The following is a 23,126-nucleotide window of genomic DNA, read 5'->3' as shown; positions in this document are numbered from 1 at the left end:
TGTTAGTTTCCCTTCCTAACTCTCAACCACTACTTCCCTTTTTCACGCAGCCATTTCCTTTAAAAACGTACGATTCAAATTGCTGCCATTTTAGGAAGACAGAACTCTATCATTCTAAGAATATAGAAATAAGGGCCAAGGCACAAGATTCTTTTGATGCTTTTTTTCTATCTGTGTTTCTCCCTACAACCAACCAGAGGTTTCGCTGTAATTCCAGCGCCAATCCTGATCTGTAATGACATAGTTTGTTCTATAGATCAGTAACAATAACTACTATTTAATTAGTACTCACTTGATAGAAGTTTATATACAGTTTCTAATGCCTTCATTGCAGGGCTGCTATCAATATCTCTATTATACAGGTCATAAGATTAAGTCTTAGTTTAAGAAAGTTATTGAATATGACAGTCCTAAAGTAAAAAAAAACAAAAACAAAAACAGGATTTAAATGTAGTTTTCTGGTCTCAAACCAATATGGTACCATTATGCCAAACCAAGGTTTATCTTTAGAACAAACAAAACCTATTTCCTTGACTTAAATTTCCCCACAGGTGTTTCCAGTAGGGAAACTGTCCTGTTGCTGTGATAAAGGTTTCTGGAATTGTGTTCAGTCCTTACACAACGGTGTCTCATCAGTGGCATTAGGATCCGACTTGAACATTCCTCCAGACAGAGACAGTACAAGGATGATTCAAATGTGTTTCTGATTTGCAGCACGTGCTTCCAGATGAACATGCCGCTTCTATCCTTAAAGAGCTACAATACAGTTGACCCTTGAACAACACAGGTTTGAACTGTACAGGTCCATTTATACATGGATGTTTTTCAGTAAATACAATACAGTATGGTAAATGTATTTTCTCTTCCTTATGATTTTCTTAACATTTTCTTTTCTCTAGCTTATTTTACTGAATATAATATTCTCAAATACAGAACAGTATACATTATACTGTATACATTATATATATATATATATACACATGTATATGTGTCAGTTAACTCTATGTTATCATGTATATGAAGTCAATCGACTTAATGTTATCATTGAGGCTCCAAGTCAACGGAGGCTATTACTAGTTAAGCTTTTGGAGAATCAAAAGTTATACATGGATTTTTTTACTACATGTGGGGTCAGAAACCCTAATCCCTGCATTTTTCAAAGGTCAGTTATGTTTTTCAATGACAAAGTCCCAGACTCCCAAGATCGATCCCTTTGCCTCAGCATACAAATGCAGCTTTGAAAACTCATTAATATTCTATCTAGGAGACCAGGATATGTATGCCAATTCATTTAGAAACACAATGTTTATGTAGCATGATCGTGTGTGTGTGTGTGTGTGTGTGTGTGTGTGTGTGTGTAGGGGAAAGGGTGGTACTGGATGTGGTTAAAGTATAAATCCAGAAATCCAGTCAGATTACATTTTGGTACAAAAGTATTAAATGCTTTCATGTCCTTATCCTGCTAATTGTCTTAAAAGCAAATCATGTCAGAAGGTAAAACTCAAACCTGTCATTATATTCCTACAAGTACAAAAATAACATAGGTATCTACAAGTATTTTTAAGCCTTTTAATATACATTACAAATATTTTAGACCAATCACATTTTGTCATGTGTAACATATTTACAAAACAAAAGATATATTACAATAACATGAATGAAAACAGTGAATCTGATCAACGACAAGCTTTGTCACAACCAGATATTTAAAAGGAATGCAAAAGTCTGTTGGTGTGCATATGTTAAGAGTTTTGAGATAAATAAGGGCCCAGAATTATAATGTATCTGGAAAAGAGATGAGGGAAATCCTAAATTTAATAAGTTAGGTAAGATTCTTTCTCAATGCTAATTACATAATGTTTAATGATGTTTTAAACTGTGAACATTGATGAATTATCCAAACATGATACAAAGCTAATAGAGTTCTATCATTTCAAAATGTACGTGACATTCACATAATATCCTTTTAATTATTATCATCATATACTGGAGTTCACACAATATCTACAAATGTGAATGAGGAAAAAAAAAAAGACCAGGTCACAGCAACATGTCTCACATTCCAATTTTAAATAAGACAAGCACATACTGGTTCAAACATTATTTCATAATACGTTAATAAATAACACCTAGTTTGTATGATTACCTTGATGGCTTACAGCTGTTTATTTAAAAGGAGAACATTTTCTGCGAGTTTCACATTGTCAATAAAAGGTAAAATAAATAATAAATACTGGTAACAAAAAAAAGGAAAGGGAGGAAGAGAAAGAAAGAAAGCAGGCAAGCAAGAAAAAAAAGAGAGAGAGAGAGTTAGTTCTATACAGAACATAAAGTATTTTTGACATGCTGCTTTTCTGGTACAGTTTGCCACAAGAAAATTAAAATAGGAACAAAAAATGATTGTCTTTTAAAAACAAACAACTTTTGAAAGCTTTTCACCATATTGAGCATGAACCTTTTAAGATTAGCATGGAAATCTTTCTTCCCATCTGCTTTGCATATATATACTATGCACATCGGGGATTTGCACACCACAAGAGACCCCCGTCAAGTCACAGGATAGCAACTGCTGACCCCTCAAAATGAGAAACAGCCAAAACACTGAACTGCAACCCAACCAGTGTGAAGTCTGCAAAGGTTTCATTCTTACTTTGCTTTCACAGATGTCCCTGCATGAATGTTGTTCCTGTGGCCCCCCTACTACTTTTAAAACACTAACCCCCACTGGAATAATCCAAGGGATCCAGTTTGAACAGGTGGGGAGGGGAACATGGTTCCTCCAAGTAAATCCTGACCTGCCATCTGACTCGGTCCGATCCGAAGGTGAACACAGCTCTCCCGCCCCAACTGCACCTGTCTTGTCACTGGTGTTGTGTCGTTTTCTACTCTCTTACCACAACCACTCACAAAACCAGAGGACAGGGACTCCTTACTAGACACTGGTCCTGATACATTGTGATGTGCTTTGCAACCTGTTTCCAGCTAAGGACATTTCCTTGGCGAAGCAAAAGGAAGAGCATGAAGCCTTATGACAAAATGATAAGTTTCTTTCAAATCAAGTTTAGAGTTGAAGTTACGTCATTAAGACATTTTCTTTAAGCAACTATAGTTTTCTAGAGAGAGGAAGGTAGCAGCCCAACTTTCTGACCAGGAACAAAGATTTCTCTCTCCACAGAGTCCCTGTTTTCTTTAGTCGGCATTTGCACTAATATTTAGCTTATCCAGGAAGAGTTGGCAATCACTGGATTGTAATACAATCACTTCCCAAAATTTATGTCAGTTAGCCCTCTTGACCCAAAGAAGTATACAGTATTATGCTAAAGACCATTGTAAATTTCCATAAAAATAAAATACTTGGTGGTTGTGTTCCTAGAGTCTATGTAAAGCCATGGTTTTAATGACATCTTTCCAAGAAAATCTAAAATCCATTAGTTAAAATCCACCATATACTCCTATTATCATAGCTTTTGCTCATTAATCCTATTCTCAGACAATAAGATGGGTGTTACGCCTTTGGTGGCCTCTGTTTTCCATTTCCCCACAAAATGCTGAGTCTGCTCCCCAAAGGGCAGGCTGGAATGTAGGAACTCCACAAGATCCTCTGACTAAACGTTCCTTCCCTGCTTTGGACCTTTGATGGTAGGGACTTGAGGAAACAAACATCCACATTCTTTATCAGTGAGTAATTAATTCATGAGTAATTTAACAGTTTAGTACTGGATACATGTTACTGGAGTTTTTGGTTCACCTGTGAAAACTTCAGAATTGTGACACACACTAAGCATTAGCACAGGTCTGCAGCAGAGATGGAAAAGCTCATAAACTAATACAAGGGCTTTTGACCTTGATTTTCAAACTCAGACCAGGCATCATTGAGCTCCATAAAAATCATCTTTGCATATTGTTCATAGGGTTGCCCAGTAGCCTGTAAAAAAAGAAAAAAAAAACCCCAGCAAAACACATTAGATACTACAGACCAAATTTTATTTGTATTAAAATTTTCACTGCTAATATGTGGACTCTAAGTAATTGAAATGTTTTTCTATTAGGCAATTTCTCATTTTATAGCTCATTCTATGTGATCCTAATTACTATAACCCCCCAAAACGCTCTCCCCTTAGAAATTCACACCTGGTGGGGTGCCTGAATGGCTCAGTCTGTTAAGCATCCAACTCTCGGTTTCGCCTCAAGTCATGACCTCACTGTTCTGAGATCAAGCTCCATCTTCATTGAGCTCTGTGCCAACATCATGGAGCATACCTGGGATTCTCTCTCTCTCCCTCTCTCTCTGACACTTCCTCACTCATGCGCATGCATTCATTCTCTCTCCCTCTCTCTCTCTCTCTCAAATAAATAAACTTTATTTTAAATTTTGAAAAAAAAAATAGTGGTAAATCATACACCTAGGAAAGCCCTCCCATTCCATTATTGTAATACACAGTTTAATTCCTTCTCTTGCTTTATAAAGTATAACTATTTGTTTAAATAGTTGACATTAGCCCATGGATGTTATCACTTAAATGGCCTAACAACCAGAAAGTTGAGAGTATAATGTTTCAATACATGGTCATAAGCTAACAGAATAGGGAGCAGAGAAGCGCTCTGCCAGGGCGGGTCATACTCACTTTATCTGGGTGCACCACCAACACAGCCTTCCTGTACACCTTCTTCACCTGCTCTGGTGTCACCAGGTCGGCCATGCCAACCGGTTTCCACTTGGTCTCCCCAGCCCACAGCACAGTGTGCATCGTGGACAGAAGAGCTCTGATATTTCTCTCTTTGCCTTCAATCCATTCCAGAATCTGTAAACACAGAGGGAATTAGGAAATTCAGATGTTTTCAAGTCCTTAAGGTCTCTACCTAGACCCAACAACATTCACCACTCGGGGCTCTGTGTGTGCCCCCAGCTGGTACCTCTACCTATGATACTTTCCTACCTCCATCTCCTACCTTGTCTTTCCAGTTAACCCTTCATCATCCTTTAACACCCTGCTAGGGAATTTTGTACCATCTTACTTTAGAGCTTGATTTCTTTCCTTTCCACCCCACCCCAGAGTTAATCTCATTCCTAAAGCACGAACTCCAAGGGGGGGACACACCATGTCTTATTTTGGCCTCTGCTATCTGCCTCTGTCTGGTATAGCATCTGACACACAGACACTAAATAAATATCCCTGGACGGGGGAATTTCTCTGGGCTAATCCCTTAAATGTGTTTCTATCTTAATATGTGCTACATTTTCTCAAAACTACCTGTGTGTCTGTTTTTCCCTGCCACTAGGCAGAGCTGTTTGAGAAAAGTACTGTTTCTTAAACAAAATTGTAACGCAGGAGACAGCACGACTTCTTCAAAGTACAGCTTACAAGAAAACCCTCAAAAACTGTTAAATGAATTAATCCAAGTAGTAATGTCAATGTTCATAGTTTGAATCTTCTCAGGTTGCACAAATGAAGTGATTAAGTTGAAGGCTTTGTAAGAACACACCAGCATTTAGCACGTAGTAGGAGCTCAGTGGGGATATGTTGGTGAATGAATGGCTTAGCCAAGGTTAATAATGGCTACACTCCCAAGCAACTAAATATCCTGTACCAACTAAATAACTGAGCATCGTTTAAAAGACATAAACTATTTTCTTCCATAGGAAAAACTGTCAGAGTTTGCCTAGCGAACAAGTGTTATGGAAATGCAGCACAGAGCTTTGGAAGAAACAGAAAGTCTCTGTGGTGTTACATGACGTAAAAAGCAAATGCAAACCAAAGATCCTATATTGTACTCAAAGAGTATCTGAGAATCTGTGTATCCTTCACAAATGTTCAAATCTGTCTGGAAATACGTTACATTTTTTCAAAATGTGTAAGATGGACTGGCTGTGCTAGTCCTGGTTTTGGAGACCCTTTAATGCGGTAACAGATTAAACCCCCATCTCCCAGTTTGTTCTAGTGTCAGCACATTTAGTATTTTGTCACATAGGAATTCAACCTCTCCGTCTGTGAAGAACATTCCAACTCTCTTGATCTTTACAAACCTTTCCACTACCTCACACAATTCATCCACATAATAAATGACCCTTTTGTTTTCAAATTACATTGGGAGTAGCTGGTTGGCAATTGTTTTAAATGGGGAAATATTCTTTTTCCACAAATCCAATCTTACCCAGCTAGAGTCAAAACAGATAAAAGTAGAACTGTTCTGGCTGGAAGTGAAGGGAGGCAGTGAGGAAGCTGAGAACCAGGAACACTGATGGCTCCATACCCATGACCTTGTCACATGACTTCGTCACACAGAATAATCACACTGGAGCAGGAACTCACTCACCTTTAATTTCTCAGGATCCATTTCCTTAGCCATTTCCTCCTTTCTCATCTCAGCTATTGTTCGAGGCCCCTTTTTATCTTTGTGTGCATTGAAACCTTGGCCAGAAAGTAGGTCTTCAAAGTCAGCTGCTTTTTGTTTCCCTTCTGCAATATAATTTTTTAAAAAAAATCATTATAGTTTCTACTCTTAAACATAAAATCATATCACCTCATAACACTTAGAGTCTTCAAGGTGCCTTCACATGTATTAATCCTATTATATTTAGCTTGATGAGTAGGGTATGAGGCTGTAATGCCCATTTGACAGCTGAGGAAAGTGAGGTCTGGAGAACCTAAGAGATGTGTCCAGAATCATATACCATATCCATGGCAAAGCTAGGGCTCAAGGCTGGATTGTTACAGTAAATCCCACTCCATAACACTGTTTCCACCATATCCGTTTTATATCTGAGGATACTCATGAGGCACCCTCATCCTCCCACCCCACTGATACAACTAGTTAGTATCAGTGATGGGACTAACACTGGGTTTGGGTACTTGAAGTCCACGGATGCCACCGCTTTCCTGCCCATGCCCAGTTTTAGTTCTGCCCGCTGACAGTTCTAGCCCATCATGGCGCTCTTTTTCTCCAAGTCTGGTTGTGACCTCACAGTCTTTCTCAATGTTTGGAGACACAGCCTAGCTTGATGGCAAAGAGCAAAGTCTCTGCAGCCAGACTCCCCAGGCTTGAATTATAACTCAGCTGCTTATTGGCAGTGGGACCTTGGGGTAAGTTACTTATTATCTGCCTGCCTCAATTTCCTCATCTGTAAAACAGGGATGGTGTTAACAATGCTACTTATCTCACAGGGTTGTTGTGAGAACTGAGAAGTTAACATTTTTGAGTGTTTAGAATAGCGTCTGACTATGTAAATGTTTATTAAATTATAACAGAACCAAAGCAAAGTAGTCCATGCTGTCAGTCAATGACCATCAACCAAAGTTGCCATCTGCATTGAAAGCCATTTGCCATCTCTATACTATAAGACATTCTGAACATACATCCACACATGCACACACTAAATGGGATTTGGTCTGTCTTGTTCCCTGCTACAATTCCCAATGTTTTCTATACTTAAGATGCTCCATAAATATCTGCCAACTGCTGACAATCACCCTACATCTACTCAAAATAAAAATAGAGGGGGAGGGGTGCCTGAGTGGCTTCGTCAGTTAGGCATCCGACTTTGGCTCAGGTCACAATCTCATTGTTTGTGAGTTTGAGTCCGGCATCAGGCTCTGTGTTGACAGCTTGGAGCCTGGAGCCAGCTTCCGATTCTGTGTCTCCCTTTCTCTCTGCCCCTCCTCCACTCATGATCCATCTTTCTCTGTCTCAAAAATTTTTTTAATAGAGAGGGAGTCACAAGACTCTATGGAACTGTCCAAGCAATCCTCATTACAAACCAAAGAACAAACGTGATGTATATATTCACAGCAAGAGAATCCCTGTCATGTTATTATTTTGTGAATATACCTGTGTCATATCAAGTAGAGTGTGGCAATTAAGAGAAGGGGTTCTAGAGCCGAATTGCCTGGGTTAAATCTTGGTTCTGTCACAAGCTGTATGGGCTTAAGAAATTACTTCATTTATCTCTGTCACAGATTCTTCATCTACAACATGGAGTTGGTTTTGAAGATTATATGAAATAATGCATGAAATTGCCTCAAATAGCACCTGGTATATAATAAGCACTCAACATTAGCTACAGTTACTAGAAAAAGTAGAATTTCCTTTTCCGTGTTCTACCTAGAGAAAGGCCTGTTTCTTTACCATGTCCTTATACACTTAGGTCTTGAGTAAAACCAAATCAGTTGAGATGTAAAATATAACAGGCCTTTTGACAAACTCAAATTTAACCATCCCTGCTACTCAATATACATTATATTTTTACTCATACCCAGGAATCCCATTAAAAAAAAAAAAGGAAAGAAAGAAACCTATCCAGAGTACCCTCTAGCCTTAGCTGTTGGCCCATTTTGTGTTCTTTTAACTTTCTTCTCAGAAAAGAGGGGAAAAACCATATAAGAAACCCAATGATCTCAGAAATATCCACCAACCAGAGCATAAGCAAGATAAATGTCCAAGACATACACCCTCCTCTAATGAGGATCCAAGGGCAAATGTGAACAGAGTGCTTGCAAGGTCCCCAACCTTTCTCTTCTACCCCCTCTTCCAAAGGAATAACAGCTTCAAGATCCAGCCACCCCACCACTCATATCCATTCAGTATTTGTTTAGTGCCTACTCATGCCAAACCCTAAGCTAGGTGCTAATGATCACATGACACCATCTCTGCTCTCCATCAGGGGTAGGTGTGGAAAGACACAAGTGCACTAACAGCCACAAAAGGGTTTGATGAGTGTCAAGAGCATGGTAAACCCAGGTGCTTCAGGCACAGAGTGGGAGGGAGGGATCCTGTGGTGTCTCTACAACTAAAGATGGACTCAGAAAATACTGGAATTGTTTTCTATCTCCTTCTTCAGACATACATACAGGCAGTATAACAACACAGGCTGCCCTATAGTCAGACTACACGCCATCACCCTTACCCAAGTTAGCTGATCCTTTCCCACGTTCATTCTGCCCCCCAGGCATGGCCGAGAAGCTCACATTGTAGTTGGGTCGGTTCTGGGGAGAAGAGTGAGGCATGCTGGGCTGTGGCTTAGACTGTGTCTGCTGCCAGTTGTAGCCCCCTCCCTGCTGCCACCCTCCACCCATGGGCTGCGGAGATGCCTTCTGTGGCGAGCTGAGAGGTGGAAATCCTCCACCCAGTCCAGTTGGTGTGGTGGGTTTGCTGGCAAATGAAGAACTTCCTATGGAAACAAGAAGAAAGAGAGGAACGCTATTTTGAGTAGCTTCTAATTTTTATGTCATGAGTTATTGTTTTCAGTGATTTCAGTGGAAATCACCTTGACTGATAGCTCAATTAATCTTCCTAATAGTTAAAGGAATTACAGGCATATATTTCCTTTAACCCCCACAGTGATGTTTTTCAGTATATATTAATAGCCCCATCTTTTTCTTCAGATAAACAAACTGCAGTTCAGAGCATTTGAGTGATTTTCTCCAAGTAACATAGCCAGCAATGGCAGAATTGGGACTTGAATTCAAGTTTTGGACTCCAAGCCAGAAGAGCCCTAGCTTTTCCCATTGTGCCATCTCTCCTCTCCTTCCCACCCTCTAAGAAACATTTTATTTCTCACTGGAATAAAAACTACTGAATGGACAAGAAGAGAAAATAAAACAAAATACTTTCATTCATCAAAGTACTACTTAAACTTCAATGATCAGGATTAATCATTGTTTGCTATAAGTACAAACATGGTTAGTGCCTGAGAGTAAACAAAGATGTTTTGAAATTTCACAAGTAGGTTTCAATTTCACACTTCTTGCACTTTACTGTAGGAGTGCAAATGCAGCCAACACTATGAGAACTTTGAACTGGGCAAATGATCTTACTCGAGCTTTAAATAAAACGATTACTTTGTGTGCCAGGAATTTAAGTAGAATTCTGATTCCATAATCTCCTAAATTTTAAGCACTTACTGCATTCATGCTGGGCTGCTTACAAAATACAAAGACTAATGGTGTCTTGTGTTTAAAGAGGTAAAATGAGAAACCGAAATGTGATGATCTTTAAGAACCCTTTTGTGCAGTGCACCAAACCCAAAGTAACAGTAAAAATAAAATAACTAATATGCATGTACGAAATACTTTTCTTTACATTGCTTCCTTCACTCAATACTACAGTCTTAGGGAGGCAGGAAGTACTATTGACCCCACTTTAAAAATGAGGAAATCCAAAGCTCAAAGAAGTTTCCTAGCTCATGATCACACAGCTAGTTAATGGAACTGAGTCTTCACTATCGGCATCCTTCCTCCAAAGGTCATGCTCATTTGCAGCACCCATAATCCCTAATTCCTCCCCAAGTCTCTTAGCCTATCACTACAATTTATCCCTTATTGTCTCTTTTTTCTAGAGATCTTTCCCTTTACTCTGATCTGGGACCCTTCCTTCTTTCACCACTGGGAATGGTGTATAATGGACACTGGTACTTGGAGTCAATCTGAGTTTGAGTCTCAGCTTTATCACCCATTCATCCACTCATACATTCCTTCCTTCACAAATTCATTCCTCAGTATTTACAGAGCATCTATGTGCCATACACTGTACTGGGTACTGGGAAGACAGCACTGGGAACATGGTCTCTGGAGAATCCTTGCTCTTCTGAAGCTCAGTGGAAAACTTCACCTCCTTGAGCCTCAATTTCATTCATGAAACTAGAACTATATCTATATTACAGGTATGCCATAAGGACACAGAGGCTATATGAAGATATTTCACAAACCCTGAACTAAGCAAGTTAAGAGACATTATATATTATAATATAATGCAAGTTCATATGCCCAGAATACACTGAAACATCATCAGGGTTCAATAAATACTTGGTAATAGGAAAAGGTGATGACAGAAGCTCTGAGGCTTCGCATTGTCCCTTGTCGGTGTGTAACTCAGCATGAGGCCTCTCTTCATGAGGATCTGAGTCCTCCTGCCAACAGCACATCAACATACACCTTAGGCTGGGAATTCATTCTGCACTGGAATTTCATTATACAGTCTAAGGATGTTTACTATCTTCCTGCTGATATATATATATATATATATATATATATAAATAATACTATATATATAATATATATTTATTTATTTATATTTTTATTTTATTTATTTATATATTATATTATATATAATAATATATATATATAAAATAAAAATATAAATAAATAAATAAATAAAAATAAATAATAAAAATAAATACGTATATTTATATACATATATACATATATAAAAATATGTACATTATGTATATTACATATATAAATATATATGTACATAAATATGTACATTATATCTATTTTGTACATTATAATATATATAAATTAAATAAAATAAATATGGAAAAACCTAAACACTAAAAACAAAGGCTTCCTTATTCCCATAACACTGCCATTTATTCATTCATTTATAAAACACTATCAAACATCCTTCACACGCTAGGCTGCAGACACGGTGGTGAAAAGGCAAATGTAGATCCTGCGCTCAAGGGGCTCATCAACATTGTAGGACTTTCTGATGCCCACTCTTCCAGAATCTTCTCTGCCTGTGTTCAGAAATTTAATTTTTAATGCTACTGAAGCAGGGAACTGACAAAAATGCAAAGCAGCTGCTAAACCCAGAGGCCACTGCTATCCTCATTAAAAGCTACAGCAGTGGTTATCAGCCCGTGGTTGCGCATTACCATCACCTGGGGAGCTTTTAAAACTCCCTATATTCACGCCACCACCAGACCAATTAGATCAGAATGTCTATGAGAGGAGCTAAGGCACTGGTGCATGGAACAGAATTGTTCACTGTGAAAATACCTTTAGGAGAAGGACACTGTCTTTTGTCTTTTCTGAATTGCAGTTATCTAAGTTTAATTTTAATCCTCAAAGAAATGGCCTAGGTTTCAAAAATTCTGGCTTATACACCTGTTCACCCTGTGGCTTTAGGAAAGTCACTTAACTTCCCTAAGTTATGTGACTTGAATTTAGGAAACCAGTTTTCCCAGCATCTGTAAGAATTATTATATTTCAAAAATGACAAAGAACTCCTGAACTCCTCCCAGCAGGCTGGTTATTGTAGTGATATGGAGTAGCTATTCTGAAATTATTTTTGTTGTGTGGCAGTTAATGTTGTTGAGATCCAGGGAAATGGAAAATACGTATGTGGAATAGGGCAAGGCAAAGGAGCCTCTGTGGTATTAGATGGGATTATATGTCTAGTTATACCCACGCATCTCCTATCTCTATCTCCTGAAAGGCAGAGTGATGACTCCCACCCCAGTGCCAATGAACACACTTAGTGTACAGATCTTGGTTTCCAAATATCATTCTCCACAAAAAGGAATAAAGATTTCTTAGGGGAATGATTGATGATTCTAGGACTGGAGAACAAGCATTTTGTGACAAGCCTGGAACATCTTGTGCCATTAAAAGGAAGGATCTCAAAAAATGATGAACTTGAGTGAAAAGGACATAGAATCCAGAAAAAAAAGGGGGCATTTCACAAATGAAACCAAATCTGAGACATGAATATTAGAGAAAGTAATGACAGTAATGAATCAGAAAAGAATCCATTAGTCCATCCTGATGAGATACAGAGGGCGAAAGAAAAGGAAATTTTTTTACAGTGCCAATTAATAGATGTAGAAAGAAGGGCAGAATCAGAAAAATCACAATTTTGCAACCATCATAGTAATAACTGCTTCAGGCAAGAATCATTAATGACTGCTAAAACCAGTAGCTAAATCAGATAGAGAATAGGATATTCTCAGATAGGATAGTCTCAAAGTATCTCCTCCAGATAGGATAGCTTCCTCACCAATTACAAATGGAAAAAATGATAACATTATGATAAAGAAAGCTGGCAGACACCCTCTTAGGGAAGTGATCAAAGTTAATATCAAACCCAAATTGAGCCTTTCTCAACTGGCCTATATCCTTCAAGGATCAATGTCATGAAAGGCAAAAAAAAAAAAAAAAAAAAAAAAAAAAGGCAAAGGAACAATCCGGATTAAAGTTGTCTAAAATAACATGACGTCTAAATGCAAGATGTGATGCTGGATTTCTAAAAGGAACTTTCTATAAAGATCACTTCTTCAGAGTGGCCTTTCCTAACCACCTGATACCTGAAATAATACCCCAGGCCATCTATCACTCACCATCCCTCTCTGCTTTTTTTTTTTTTTTCATAGCATTTAGCACAAGTCTTAGGAGTTCTAGCTCAGGAGTGAAAGCTAGACTTCATGGTGCTGAAAACCCATGACTTGGGAGTGTTACCTAATCACTTGTGGCCCAGTTTCCTCATCTACAAAATGAGGGTAACAGTCTCTACTTCCACAGATGACTGGGGGTGGAGCCTGTGTGGCTCAATTGGTTAAGCATCCAACTCCTGATTTTGGCTCAGGTCATGATCTCACAGTTCGTGAGTTCAAGCCCCACATCAGGCTTTGCACTGACAGCGAGGAATCTGCTTGGGATTCTCTCTCTCTGCCCTTCCCCCTCCCTTGTTCTCATGCACATGCTTTCTCTCTCTCTCTCAAAATAAATAAACTTAAAATGTTTTTTTTTTAAGGATTATTGGGGATAAGAGAGCCTGGGTGGCTCAGTTGGTTAGGTTTCTTACTTCAGTTCAGGTCATGATCTCATGGTTTGGCTTAGGTCATGATCTCATATTTCATGAGTTCAAGCTCCACACTGGGTTCTCTGTTGTCAACGCAGAGCCCACTTCAGAAACTTCTGTCCCCATCTCTCTCTGCCCCTCCCCCACTTGAGCGTGTGCGTGCGTGCTCTCTCTCTCTCTCTCTTTCTCTCTCTCTCTCTCAAAAACTAACATTTTTAAAAAGAGATCATTGGGGAGATTAAATGAAACATAGAACACTTAAGATAGGGCCTGGCACACAATAAAGCTCCAATAAACATTAACTGTTATTTTTTATTATTTGACACAATATCATATATTTATTCACTTACTGTTTCATTCCTCTTCTAGCATATAAGCTTTAGGAAAACAGGAGTCTTGTTTTGGCTTTGTTTGTTTGCTTGCTTTTATTAAGACAATGTTAGCACAGAGAAGGCACTGAGTAAATAGGTGTGGAATGAATAAAAACATGAACAGTGAATAAGATTTTATTTGAAGTAGAATTTCACCTGATGTTATTATTTTAAAAGTTAAAACTTAAGAAAAAAGAGAAAGGGAAAGCAAAAAGAAGGAAAATGAGTTTAAGAGTTTTTAAAAGACAAAACAATTCTAAAGAGTGCATGATGGAAGGTTAAGATTCCTATACAATTATTGGCAAAAATGGAGTCATGCTCTCATTCCCTGCAGACAATTTAGCTCTAAATGCCTCAGAAAGGCTCTCTTGAGAACCAAACCTATCAACATGGCCAATTCAAAGCTCTGTGTGAGGGCTATTCCCACCCCTTTATTTAACTCTGCACTGCCCAGAGAAGAAAGGAAAAAGGAAGAAGAAAAGGTTTCATAATGTACTAATCCAACAAACTGTTCCTTGAAAAAGGTTCCTTGGTGAGATAGTTTGAGAACTGTGCAAGCTGTATCCTTTTGGGGAACTTCACCATGAACAGTTATGCTCAGAAGTTTTTGCAATAATCAAAGTCCACTAAACTTAGCACTGCCAAAATCACTTGCTCACGGAATACTCAGCCTTCAACAATGATTAACATATGATGAAAAACACTTTGATAATTCTGTACAGAGTCTATCCCCTGTATGCAATTTTACAAACTGAGCAGAGAGCACTACAGTCAGTGGAGAGAAGAGGGATGCCAACTGTGAGGATCTCGGGGGGAACATCACAGGAAGGCCCGTGTGTGCACGGCTGGCCCTGTAGGGCACAAATCTATCCGACTGGCCTCTTTTCTCAGCATTTTCGTACACATTCATTACCTTTGCTGCAGCCAAACTCTGTTGTCAGGTACTCGTGGAAGTTCTGACTGTACTCATGTTACGAATCCAAAATTAGGCACTGGAGAAATGATTCATTAGGGGTTAGTTCCAGCCCAGTACTCGAGGCCTGTTTCCTTTTTTTTTTTAAAAGCCAGTCTCAGGATTTAGAGTACTGCTTAGGGATACATACCAGGTCCCAGATAACAATACCAGCTTGTTGGAATACCAAAGATTTAGATGTGAGGCTTTGTAGCCATAAGTAAACATTCCTTATATCTCAAGCTTTTGAGTTCATACCTAGTGTCCCAAGGTCAGCAAAAGGATCCAGAGTCTGAGGTTTGTTTTGATGTGTGGGTGTGCCGTGCGAGGACCCTGTTGGGCTGCTGGCAGCTGACTTACTTCCCATTCCAAAGCTTCCTGAAAAGGAAATAAAATCATCGAAAATGAGTTAGCTGTCAAAGGCTGAATTCTGGAATTCAGAAATCCAGGGTTACTATTCAGTTTACCACTTAGGGGAAATTAGGACAGAGTTTGCAAAGATGTTATAAGTTGCTAGACGCTATCTCTCTGACCTAAGTGAGTAGTGGCCTGGAGCAGAGACAGGGAACAGAGAAGGCATATGTCATTTCCTAGCCATCCCTGTGAACTATTACATCCAATGCTTACCTCTCGTATCACCTGACTCCATTCTTTCCTCTGTAATTTGGAGTCAGGCCTTGCTCTGAATTCTGGCTCTGTCACTTCCTAGCTGAGTAACTTTTGGCATGTTGCTTAACTTCTCTGGGCCTCAATATTTTCTCATTGGTTAATAAAGAATAGCAACGGCTTCAAAAAATTGCTGTGGTAAGCATATAGTGTGTGTGTGTGTGTGTGTGTGTGTGTGTGTGTGTGTGTGTGTGAGTATGTGTGTTAACCCACACAGCAGTGGAAATATAATCACATAAGATAGCTCTCAAGAAATACTATACTAGCCATGAGAAAGAGAATTTATTTATTACAGACAAATTCAGTCCTAAAACAAATCCTCTGTTAAGAAAGAAGACTATTCAGGGACATCTGGGTGGCTCAGTTCATTGAGCGCCAACTTCGGCTTAGGTCATGATCTTGCAGTTCATGGGTTTGGGCCCTGCATTGGGCTCTCTGCTGACAGCTCAGAGCCTGAAGCCAGCTTTGGATTCTGTGTCTCCCTCTCTATCTGCCCCTCCCCCACTCATGCTCTGTCTCTCTCTCTCAAAAATACACGTAAAATTTTTTAAAAAAGAAAAGCCTATTCAGAATATTCAGTACCTACTCTATTCAGAAAATTTGATATGAGCTTTTTCACTTATACAGGGGCGCCTGGGTGGCTCAGTTGGTTGAGCATCCAATTCTCAATTTTGGCTAGGTCATGATCCCAGGGTTGTGAGATCAAGCCCCTCATCAGGCTATACACTGAGTATGGAGCCTGCTTAAGATTCTCTCTCTTTGGGGTGTCTGGGTGGCTTAGTCGGTTGAGCGTCCGACTTTCGCTTGGGTCATGATCTTGCGGTCCGTGGGTTCGAGCCCCGCGTTGGGCTCTGTGCTGACTGCCAGCTCAGAGCCTGGAGCCTGTTTCAGTCTGTGACTCCCTCTCTCTCTGACCCTCCCCTGCTCACACTGTCTCTCTCTCTCTCTCTCTCTCTCCTAGAAATAATAAAACATTAAAAAAAAAAAAGATTCTCTTTCTCCCTTTGACCCCTCAACCTCTCTCTTTCTCTCTCTCTAAAATAAAAGAGCTGTTTTTAAAAAAATGTATACAGCTATGTGGGACAAGAATTATAAACCCTATTTTATGGATTTAAAAAACAGAGGTTCAGGCTAATAAAAAACCCAAGCACTGCTAAGTGGTTGAGTTAGCTGTATACTCAGATTTGTCTAATTCTATTGCCAAGACAGACATGCAGCAAATGAAACCAAGACTAGTTACAAATAATGTATAAAACACATCATGCCATCAAAGGCAATGTGAAAAGCTCCATGAGAATGTGAGTCTTTAGGAAATTGCATAAGTGAGCTATATAATACTCTTAAGTATTCATTACAGCCTTGGTAAAGGATTATGCTTTAGCAATTGGCTAAATGTGCACAAAAATAACCTGTTGACTTTTACCTGGTTTGGTATGCCAATCCCAACCTCCTGAAACATCTGGCTGAATGTTAACAGCAGGTGTACTAGAAGCTGCAGAAGAAATGGGGAGAAGAGAAAGAATCATAACAAAATAGCTGAGAACCCTTTTCTGAATGCACACAGATAAATATTGTCCCTTCCATGAAGCCTGCATGACTTGCCATGGTCCCAAGTGATTCATTTCCTTCTGAGCTCTCCAAATGTTCTGCGATACTGATATTTTTGTGCCTTCATATATGGTTTCTTACGTGACAGCTGGTAAAACCTATATACTTTTTTTTACTCTTCTTCTTTGGCTTACCTATATTTTACTTCCATCCACACTTTGAATTATAACTGCACATATGTCTGTCTCCATTAAATTGTTAGTTCCTTGAAGGCAAGAACTATCTTATTCATCTTTGTGTGTCCCACCTCTACATTTAACACAAAGTCAGTGGCCAATAAGAAAAGAGGAAAAGAAACTTAAACTCAATTTGCCTTTAGCTGGTATTAATAAGTGTATGAGAGCCATGATCAGCTTAGAACTGAAATGTTGTTTTCCCCTCTGCTGTGACTAACAAAGAATGATGAGTCGATCAGATCATGTATTGACCAACTATACATCATCCACCATGCTGGTGTCAGAGCCTACTGTTACTCAAAACAAACTTACTGCAGCTTCAAAAGTTTAAATCATTCTGACCCCTCTCAAAATACCAAATGTAGGATTTAAAGGAAATGTTCAGCTACAAAGAATCAGGTATATTAGAGGAATACACAATGGTAGAATAAGCTTTTTCTGAACCTATAAAATCCAAATAAGAAACAAGTGCCATAAGAAAGAATTTCTAAGGTACCTTTACATTCTGCCCATGTAATCAGTGAGTAAAATGCAAACATTAAACTTACATGGCAAATAGTATTACACACACACACACACACACACACATATACACACAAATGCACACATGCACCCCACCACCACCAGAGCACCAAAGTGAGCATTACCAAGCCTTGTATTCGCCTGTTTTGTTTGCTTATACCAACCAAGACTTCTTGTACTTCCCCATCATTAAGTCAAAAAGAACATGTCCTTATCAGCCATAAGAGTTCTCTCCTTTCTATTCCTCTTCTACCACAATAACCCATGAAAACTGTGATGGAAATCAGACAGTTTTGCTAACACTTGCTACTTAATTTCCTTACACTCTGATCATAGTCTTATATCAAACTAGGATGTGGAAACAGGTGTTAGAACTTCAACTTTGTTACTAATCAAGCCCACAAATCCTTATGACCATCTACCATATGGAAGGCACCATAGGAGGGAACAGAAAACTAAAAGACATGTCCTCAAGAAATTTAAAATCTGTTGAAGATGTAGGAACATACAAATGGAAAGGTAATTACCTAATATTTTCAATCTCTATTTTGCTTTTAATTATGGCTATTTACTTTTTATTCCACACTATGCTCAAAGTGATTGTTCTCTTCAGAGTTCTCTTCTCTACAATCTCTACGGATTGTAGAACTCAAAAGTAGTATTTCTTGATTTTCAGAAGAGATTGGTGGTGCCTTATAGAAGTCAGAGGTGGGCAATCTGACCTCCCAATCTGACATCTGAGTCTGACCTATGTGTTATCCTGTATGAAGATAATGCAACTTATCTGCTAAGAAGGGAATGATTGTTTTTTCCAGCAAGGATAGTGGAAAATTCTTTTCAATCACTGGCATGACACAGGACAAAATAAGAAGTACAGCAACAAAACAAAGAGGCGCTAACTGGCTCCAAGTGGGTGATAAACATCTTCTAGCCAATTCACAAGGAACAGAGAACTGAGTCCAGAATTGTCATGCTGAACTATGAACATCCATAGCTGTGGGTCACAAAAGATAGTATCCTTATGAAAATAATAAGTTCAAAGTATTAAAGTCAGAAAAATATAGAACCTTATTAACACTATCACTTAACTATGCTTCAAAGAGACTTGGGAAAAATGAGTTAATTCATTTTATTTTTATATATTATATGGTAAGATAGATAACACCTACTATGTGCCAATAATTCTTTTAGGCACTAGGGAAGCATTAATGAATAAAACAAACTAAGCTCCCTGTGTTTGTGAGCTCATATTCTAGTGGGGAAAGATGGAAAACAAAAAAGAAACATAACCCATAAGTAAATTATTGAGGATTTGGGAAGTTGATAAATATAATGGAAAGGAAAGTCTAGAGTTGAGGCATAGGGATGAGTTGTGATATGAAATGGAGCCGTCAGAGTAGACCCCACTGAGAAAGTGCCAGATGAGAAAGATCAAAGGAAGTGAAGGACTTCATCACATGGATGCCTGGGGAAGAGGGGACAATCATTACAGCAGCAAGAGGACAGTATGTCTGGAATGGAGAGAGCCGGAGGGAGAGGGTATGGGCCACAACACTCAGGAACAAAAGCACATAGAGCCATCTAAGGATTCTGACTTCCATGCTGAGTGACATAAAGACCCATTTCAGCAGAGCAATGATGTGATTTACATTTTAAATAAGTGAGCAAAAACAACAGGTTTAACCTCTATCCCTGCATCTTTCATCCCAAAGTAACCATTCCAATCAGGAGATTCTCTTCATTGGGCACTACTCAAAGGTAAGAGGTGAATTTCTTATGTTGTCTGGTGGACCCACTTCAAATAGTTTGAGATTTAAGGCCAATTGGAAATCACCCACAAATGTTATTCCTGGAATGAGTTCTCATGTTCAGTCAAGTTAGGGCTTGATTCATGTTGTACAACTCATCTTCCGTTTGTATTTGCATGGCTTCCAAGAAGTCAAGCTGATGACTAGACTGAAATCACTAGGCGAGCTCAGGGTGCCTTCCATGGTATCTCACCTCCAGGTTGAGGTCAGTATTGTTCAGTAAGCCTTCAACATCAGGTATAAGCTACAATTCTCTAGCTCAAAGCCATTTGTCCTCCACTTAAAGAGCACTAGTTTTAATCAGTTACCTAAATAATACCCTTTTGCACTTACAAATGGATGTCAGAGAAATATCAAGTGGGCCTCACATGTAATTTAAAATCTTTCAGTGGTCACATCAAAAAAGATTTTTAAAAACACACGGATGGAATTAATTTTAATACATTTTATTTAACCCAATATACTCAAAATATTATCTTATGTGATCAATATGAAAATATTAATGATATTTTACATTTTTTTGTTCTAAGTTTTGAAACCCAGTGTGTATTTTATACCTAGAGAGCGTTTAAAATCAGACTAACCACATTTCATGTGCTCAAGATTATCTCAGAGCTTTTAAAATGTTAATGTAACAATTTTATAGGGGAAGAGAAGGGGAAAAAATAGTTACAAACAAGAGGGAGGGAAGCAAATCATAAGAGACTCTTAAATACAGAGAACAAACTGAGGGTTGATGGGAGAGAGGGGAAATGGGTGATGGGCATTGAGGAGGGCACTTGGGATGAGCACTGGGTGCTATATGTAAGCAATGGATCATGGGAATCTACCCCCCAAAACCAAGAGCACACTGTATACACTGTATGTTAGCCAACTTGACAATAAATTATATTTTAAAAAATAAACTTTTATCTATGGTAAAAAAAAAAGATTAAATTCTTATTGTTCAAATCCAGTGTCTACAATGTACTGCAACCATTCATTTGAAGGCTATTAAAACTAACCTGTTTATTAATACTACTTTGGACTTCAACTTCCACATGGATTTACTTTGAGCAGGATTTGTTGGTATTTTGCATGTGCACAGAATGAGGCAGCAGAGTTGAGAAGAAAATATATTGCCCTGGGAATTATGAGATAAAAGTTCTGGTATATTTTCTATTTTTAACTAGATACTTCATATTAGGGAAGTCAATAATTATCTGTCTCAGTATCTTTCCCTAAAATGAGATAAAAATACTTGATCTACCTCTTTCAGAGCGTTGTGAGTTTTCTTTGTAAAATAAGATTTCTCTAAAGATACCAATAATATTTCTCTCCCAAACATACTATCCTTTTGACAGGCTGCTTTAAACAAATACATTTTCTCTCCTTTCTTTTCCCAAATTTATAGGCATACACATTTCATTTTGAATTTAAATAAAATGACTATATTCTTAAAAATAAAATAAAATGTTCATGTAATTGTTAATTTCTAAAAGAGAGGGGCCCCTGGGTGGTTCAGTCAGTTAAGCTCCTGACTTGGACTCAGGTCATGATCTTGTGGTTCATCGGTTCAAGCCCTATGTCAGGCTCTGTGCTGACAGCTCAGAGCCTGGAGCCTGCTTCTCTTCTCCCTCTGCCCCTCCCCCACTTGTGCTTTCTCTCTCTCTCTCAAAAATAAATAAACATTAAAAAAATTAAGGAAAAAAAAGAGAGATGCATACATAGCTTTCCACAAAGAAAACAAAACAGAACATCTACAGGATATTTTTATATCTGAGGACCTATTGTTATTTTGTGGTAAACTATGTTCCACTGAACACAATATAAAACATGTTCTAAAAAAACAAAAATAAAAAAAAAATAAAATATGTTCTTACCATGCACTGTGGGTGAAGGACTTCTTGTAGGCTGAAGAAAGGGGTCACTGGAAGCACTAGATGTGGTCAGAAAAGAACCCAGCAAATCTTGACCTGATGGTTTAGAAGGTGCTCCAAATGGGTCAAAGGTGGCACCTAGGAAAAAAAGGAAAAATGTGTTTCTTTTTCCTGTGAGTTCATTCATTCAATAAATATTCAAGAGTTGCCACTATTGCCAGGCCTTAGGCCACATATTGGAAAAATTGGGATGAAGCTTGCCTCCTGGGCTGCTTCACAGGCCCATCCTATCCTTAAAACTTCCTCCATGGCCAACAATGGAACCTGAGGATTTCTGACCACAGGAAGAATCCCTCTTTGTGGACACAGGAGGACTGTAGATTTATCCACTGGATAATCTATTAACACTATACTACACTTGATCTTAGCCAAAAGGCCGAGAAGCGATCTGTAAACACTATAAACGAGGGCTTCTTGGGCCTTCTATAACCGTGCTTGGACCAAAGGAGATGCTCAATGAATAAACTGTGCTTGTATTGAATAAATTAGTGGACAAATACCAGGCAGGAGGGGTCTGCTATTAAGGTGAATGCTAGAAAACCTCACTGACCAGGCTTTGTTTAGTTTTGTTTTGTGTTTTTAGTGGTCTCTGGCTCACTTGAAAGTGAAAAAGAGAAAATGAGTGTCGCTATGTAACTCAAACGCTGTTACCAAAACACCACCTCTCAAGAGGAAACCAGATACAGATTTAGTGAAGTGAGGAAAAGTTTATGAATGTACTAAGAAGACGAGAACAAAGCCAGCAGCTGAGGTCTCCAGCAACAATATAATAAAACTAATATTGTATCATTTCTTAGGGTTTACATTGCCTTTCATACAAAATACTTCAGCTGATTCTTAGTCTCTCCCTATCAGACAGTAGTATTATCTTCATTTTATAGACAGTGAAGCTGAGGTTTCAGAAAGCCAAGTCAATCAATATATCTAGCTTCAATCTCATTATCTACAACCTGAGGCACAGATTTAACTAATGTCTCAAAGGTCCCTTCTAGCTCTGATACCAGAACATAATTATCTGCATTATGATGAATTAAATCACTGAAGGTCACACAAGGTACATGGTCTTGAAACACGACAGAGTGCTACAATAGTTTGGATCTTGCGGAATTTTTTCCTTGACACCTTTTATTCACTATGGTAAGAACTGGATAAAAGGAAGCCAAGTATAGAGGAAAAGGCCGGGTACCACCGTGGCTCCATCGATAACTAACGTTGGAACTTGAGCCTGGGCAACCACATTCTAGGATTTTAAGACTCACTCTTACAAAGAATGCCTCCAACTGACCTAGTATAAATCAAGACCACACAGTGCCTTCTGAGAACTGAAGCATTAGCTTGGGAAAGGAAGTTCCTGCAGGTTACCATATGAGTGGAGAGTTGAGACGTTTCTCTTTACTCTTCCTAATATGATGTCATCTTGGTTAATGGTGATATCAGGTAAGAAGAGGCAGCTAAAGTGCTTAGCCAGCTACAGTGTCTTGCAAATTTCAAAAAATTGTGGATGATCAATCACAGGAAAGGTCAAG

The 23,126-nt window shown here is 38.6% G+C and overlaps 1 protein-coding gene and 1 pseudogene across 2 annotated transcripts in view; both read right to left on the bottom strand.

The window, feature by feature from the left end:
* Positions 1-1,555: 1,555 nt before the first annotated feature.
* Positions 1,556-23,126, bottom strand: part of DNAJC6 (DnaJ heat shock protein family (Hsp40) member C6) — a 146,050-nt gene continuing 124,479 nt past the window's right edge. For both annotated transcript variants that reach the window (XM_039233405.1, XM_039233407.1), the window contains exons 13-19: positions 21,544-21,678; positions 16,991-17,059; positions 15,160-15,279; positions 8,903-9,166; positions 6,316-6,458; positions 4,626-4,802; positions 1,556-3,925 (exon numbers count right to left, since the gene is read on the bottom strand). In XM_039233405.1, coding sequence (XP_039089336.1) covers positions 3,824-3,925; positions 4,626-4,802; positions 6,316-6,458; positions 8,903-9,166; positions 15,160-15,279; positions 16,991-17,059; positions 21,544-21,678 — 1,010 coding nt within the window. In that variant the 3' untranslated portion in view covers positions 1,556-3,823. The remainder of the gene's footprint in view (positions 3,926-4,625; positions 4,803-6,315; positions 6,459-8,902; positions 9,167-15,159; positions 15,280-16,990; positions 17,060-21,543; positions 21,679-23,126) is intronic.
* LOC120232640 lies at positions 21,835-21,988 on the bottom strand (annotated as a pseudogene).

Source organism: Hyaena hyaena, unplaced genomic scaffold (assembly GCF_003009895.1).
Source record: "Hyaena hyaena isolate Hyena2069 unplaced genomic scaffold, ASM300989v1 scaffold_75, whole genome shotgun sequence".
NCBI lineage: Eukaryota > Metazoa > Chordata > Mammalia > Carnivora > Hyaenidae > Hyaena > Hyaena hyaena.
Note: the sequence above shows the minus strand (reverse complement) of the source record. Positions and strands in the feature narration are given on the sequence as shown.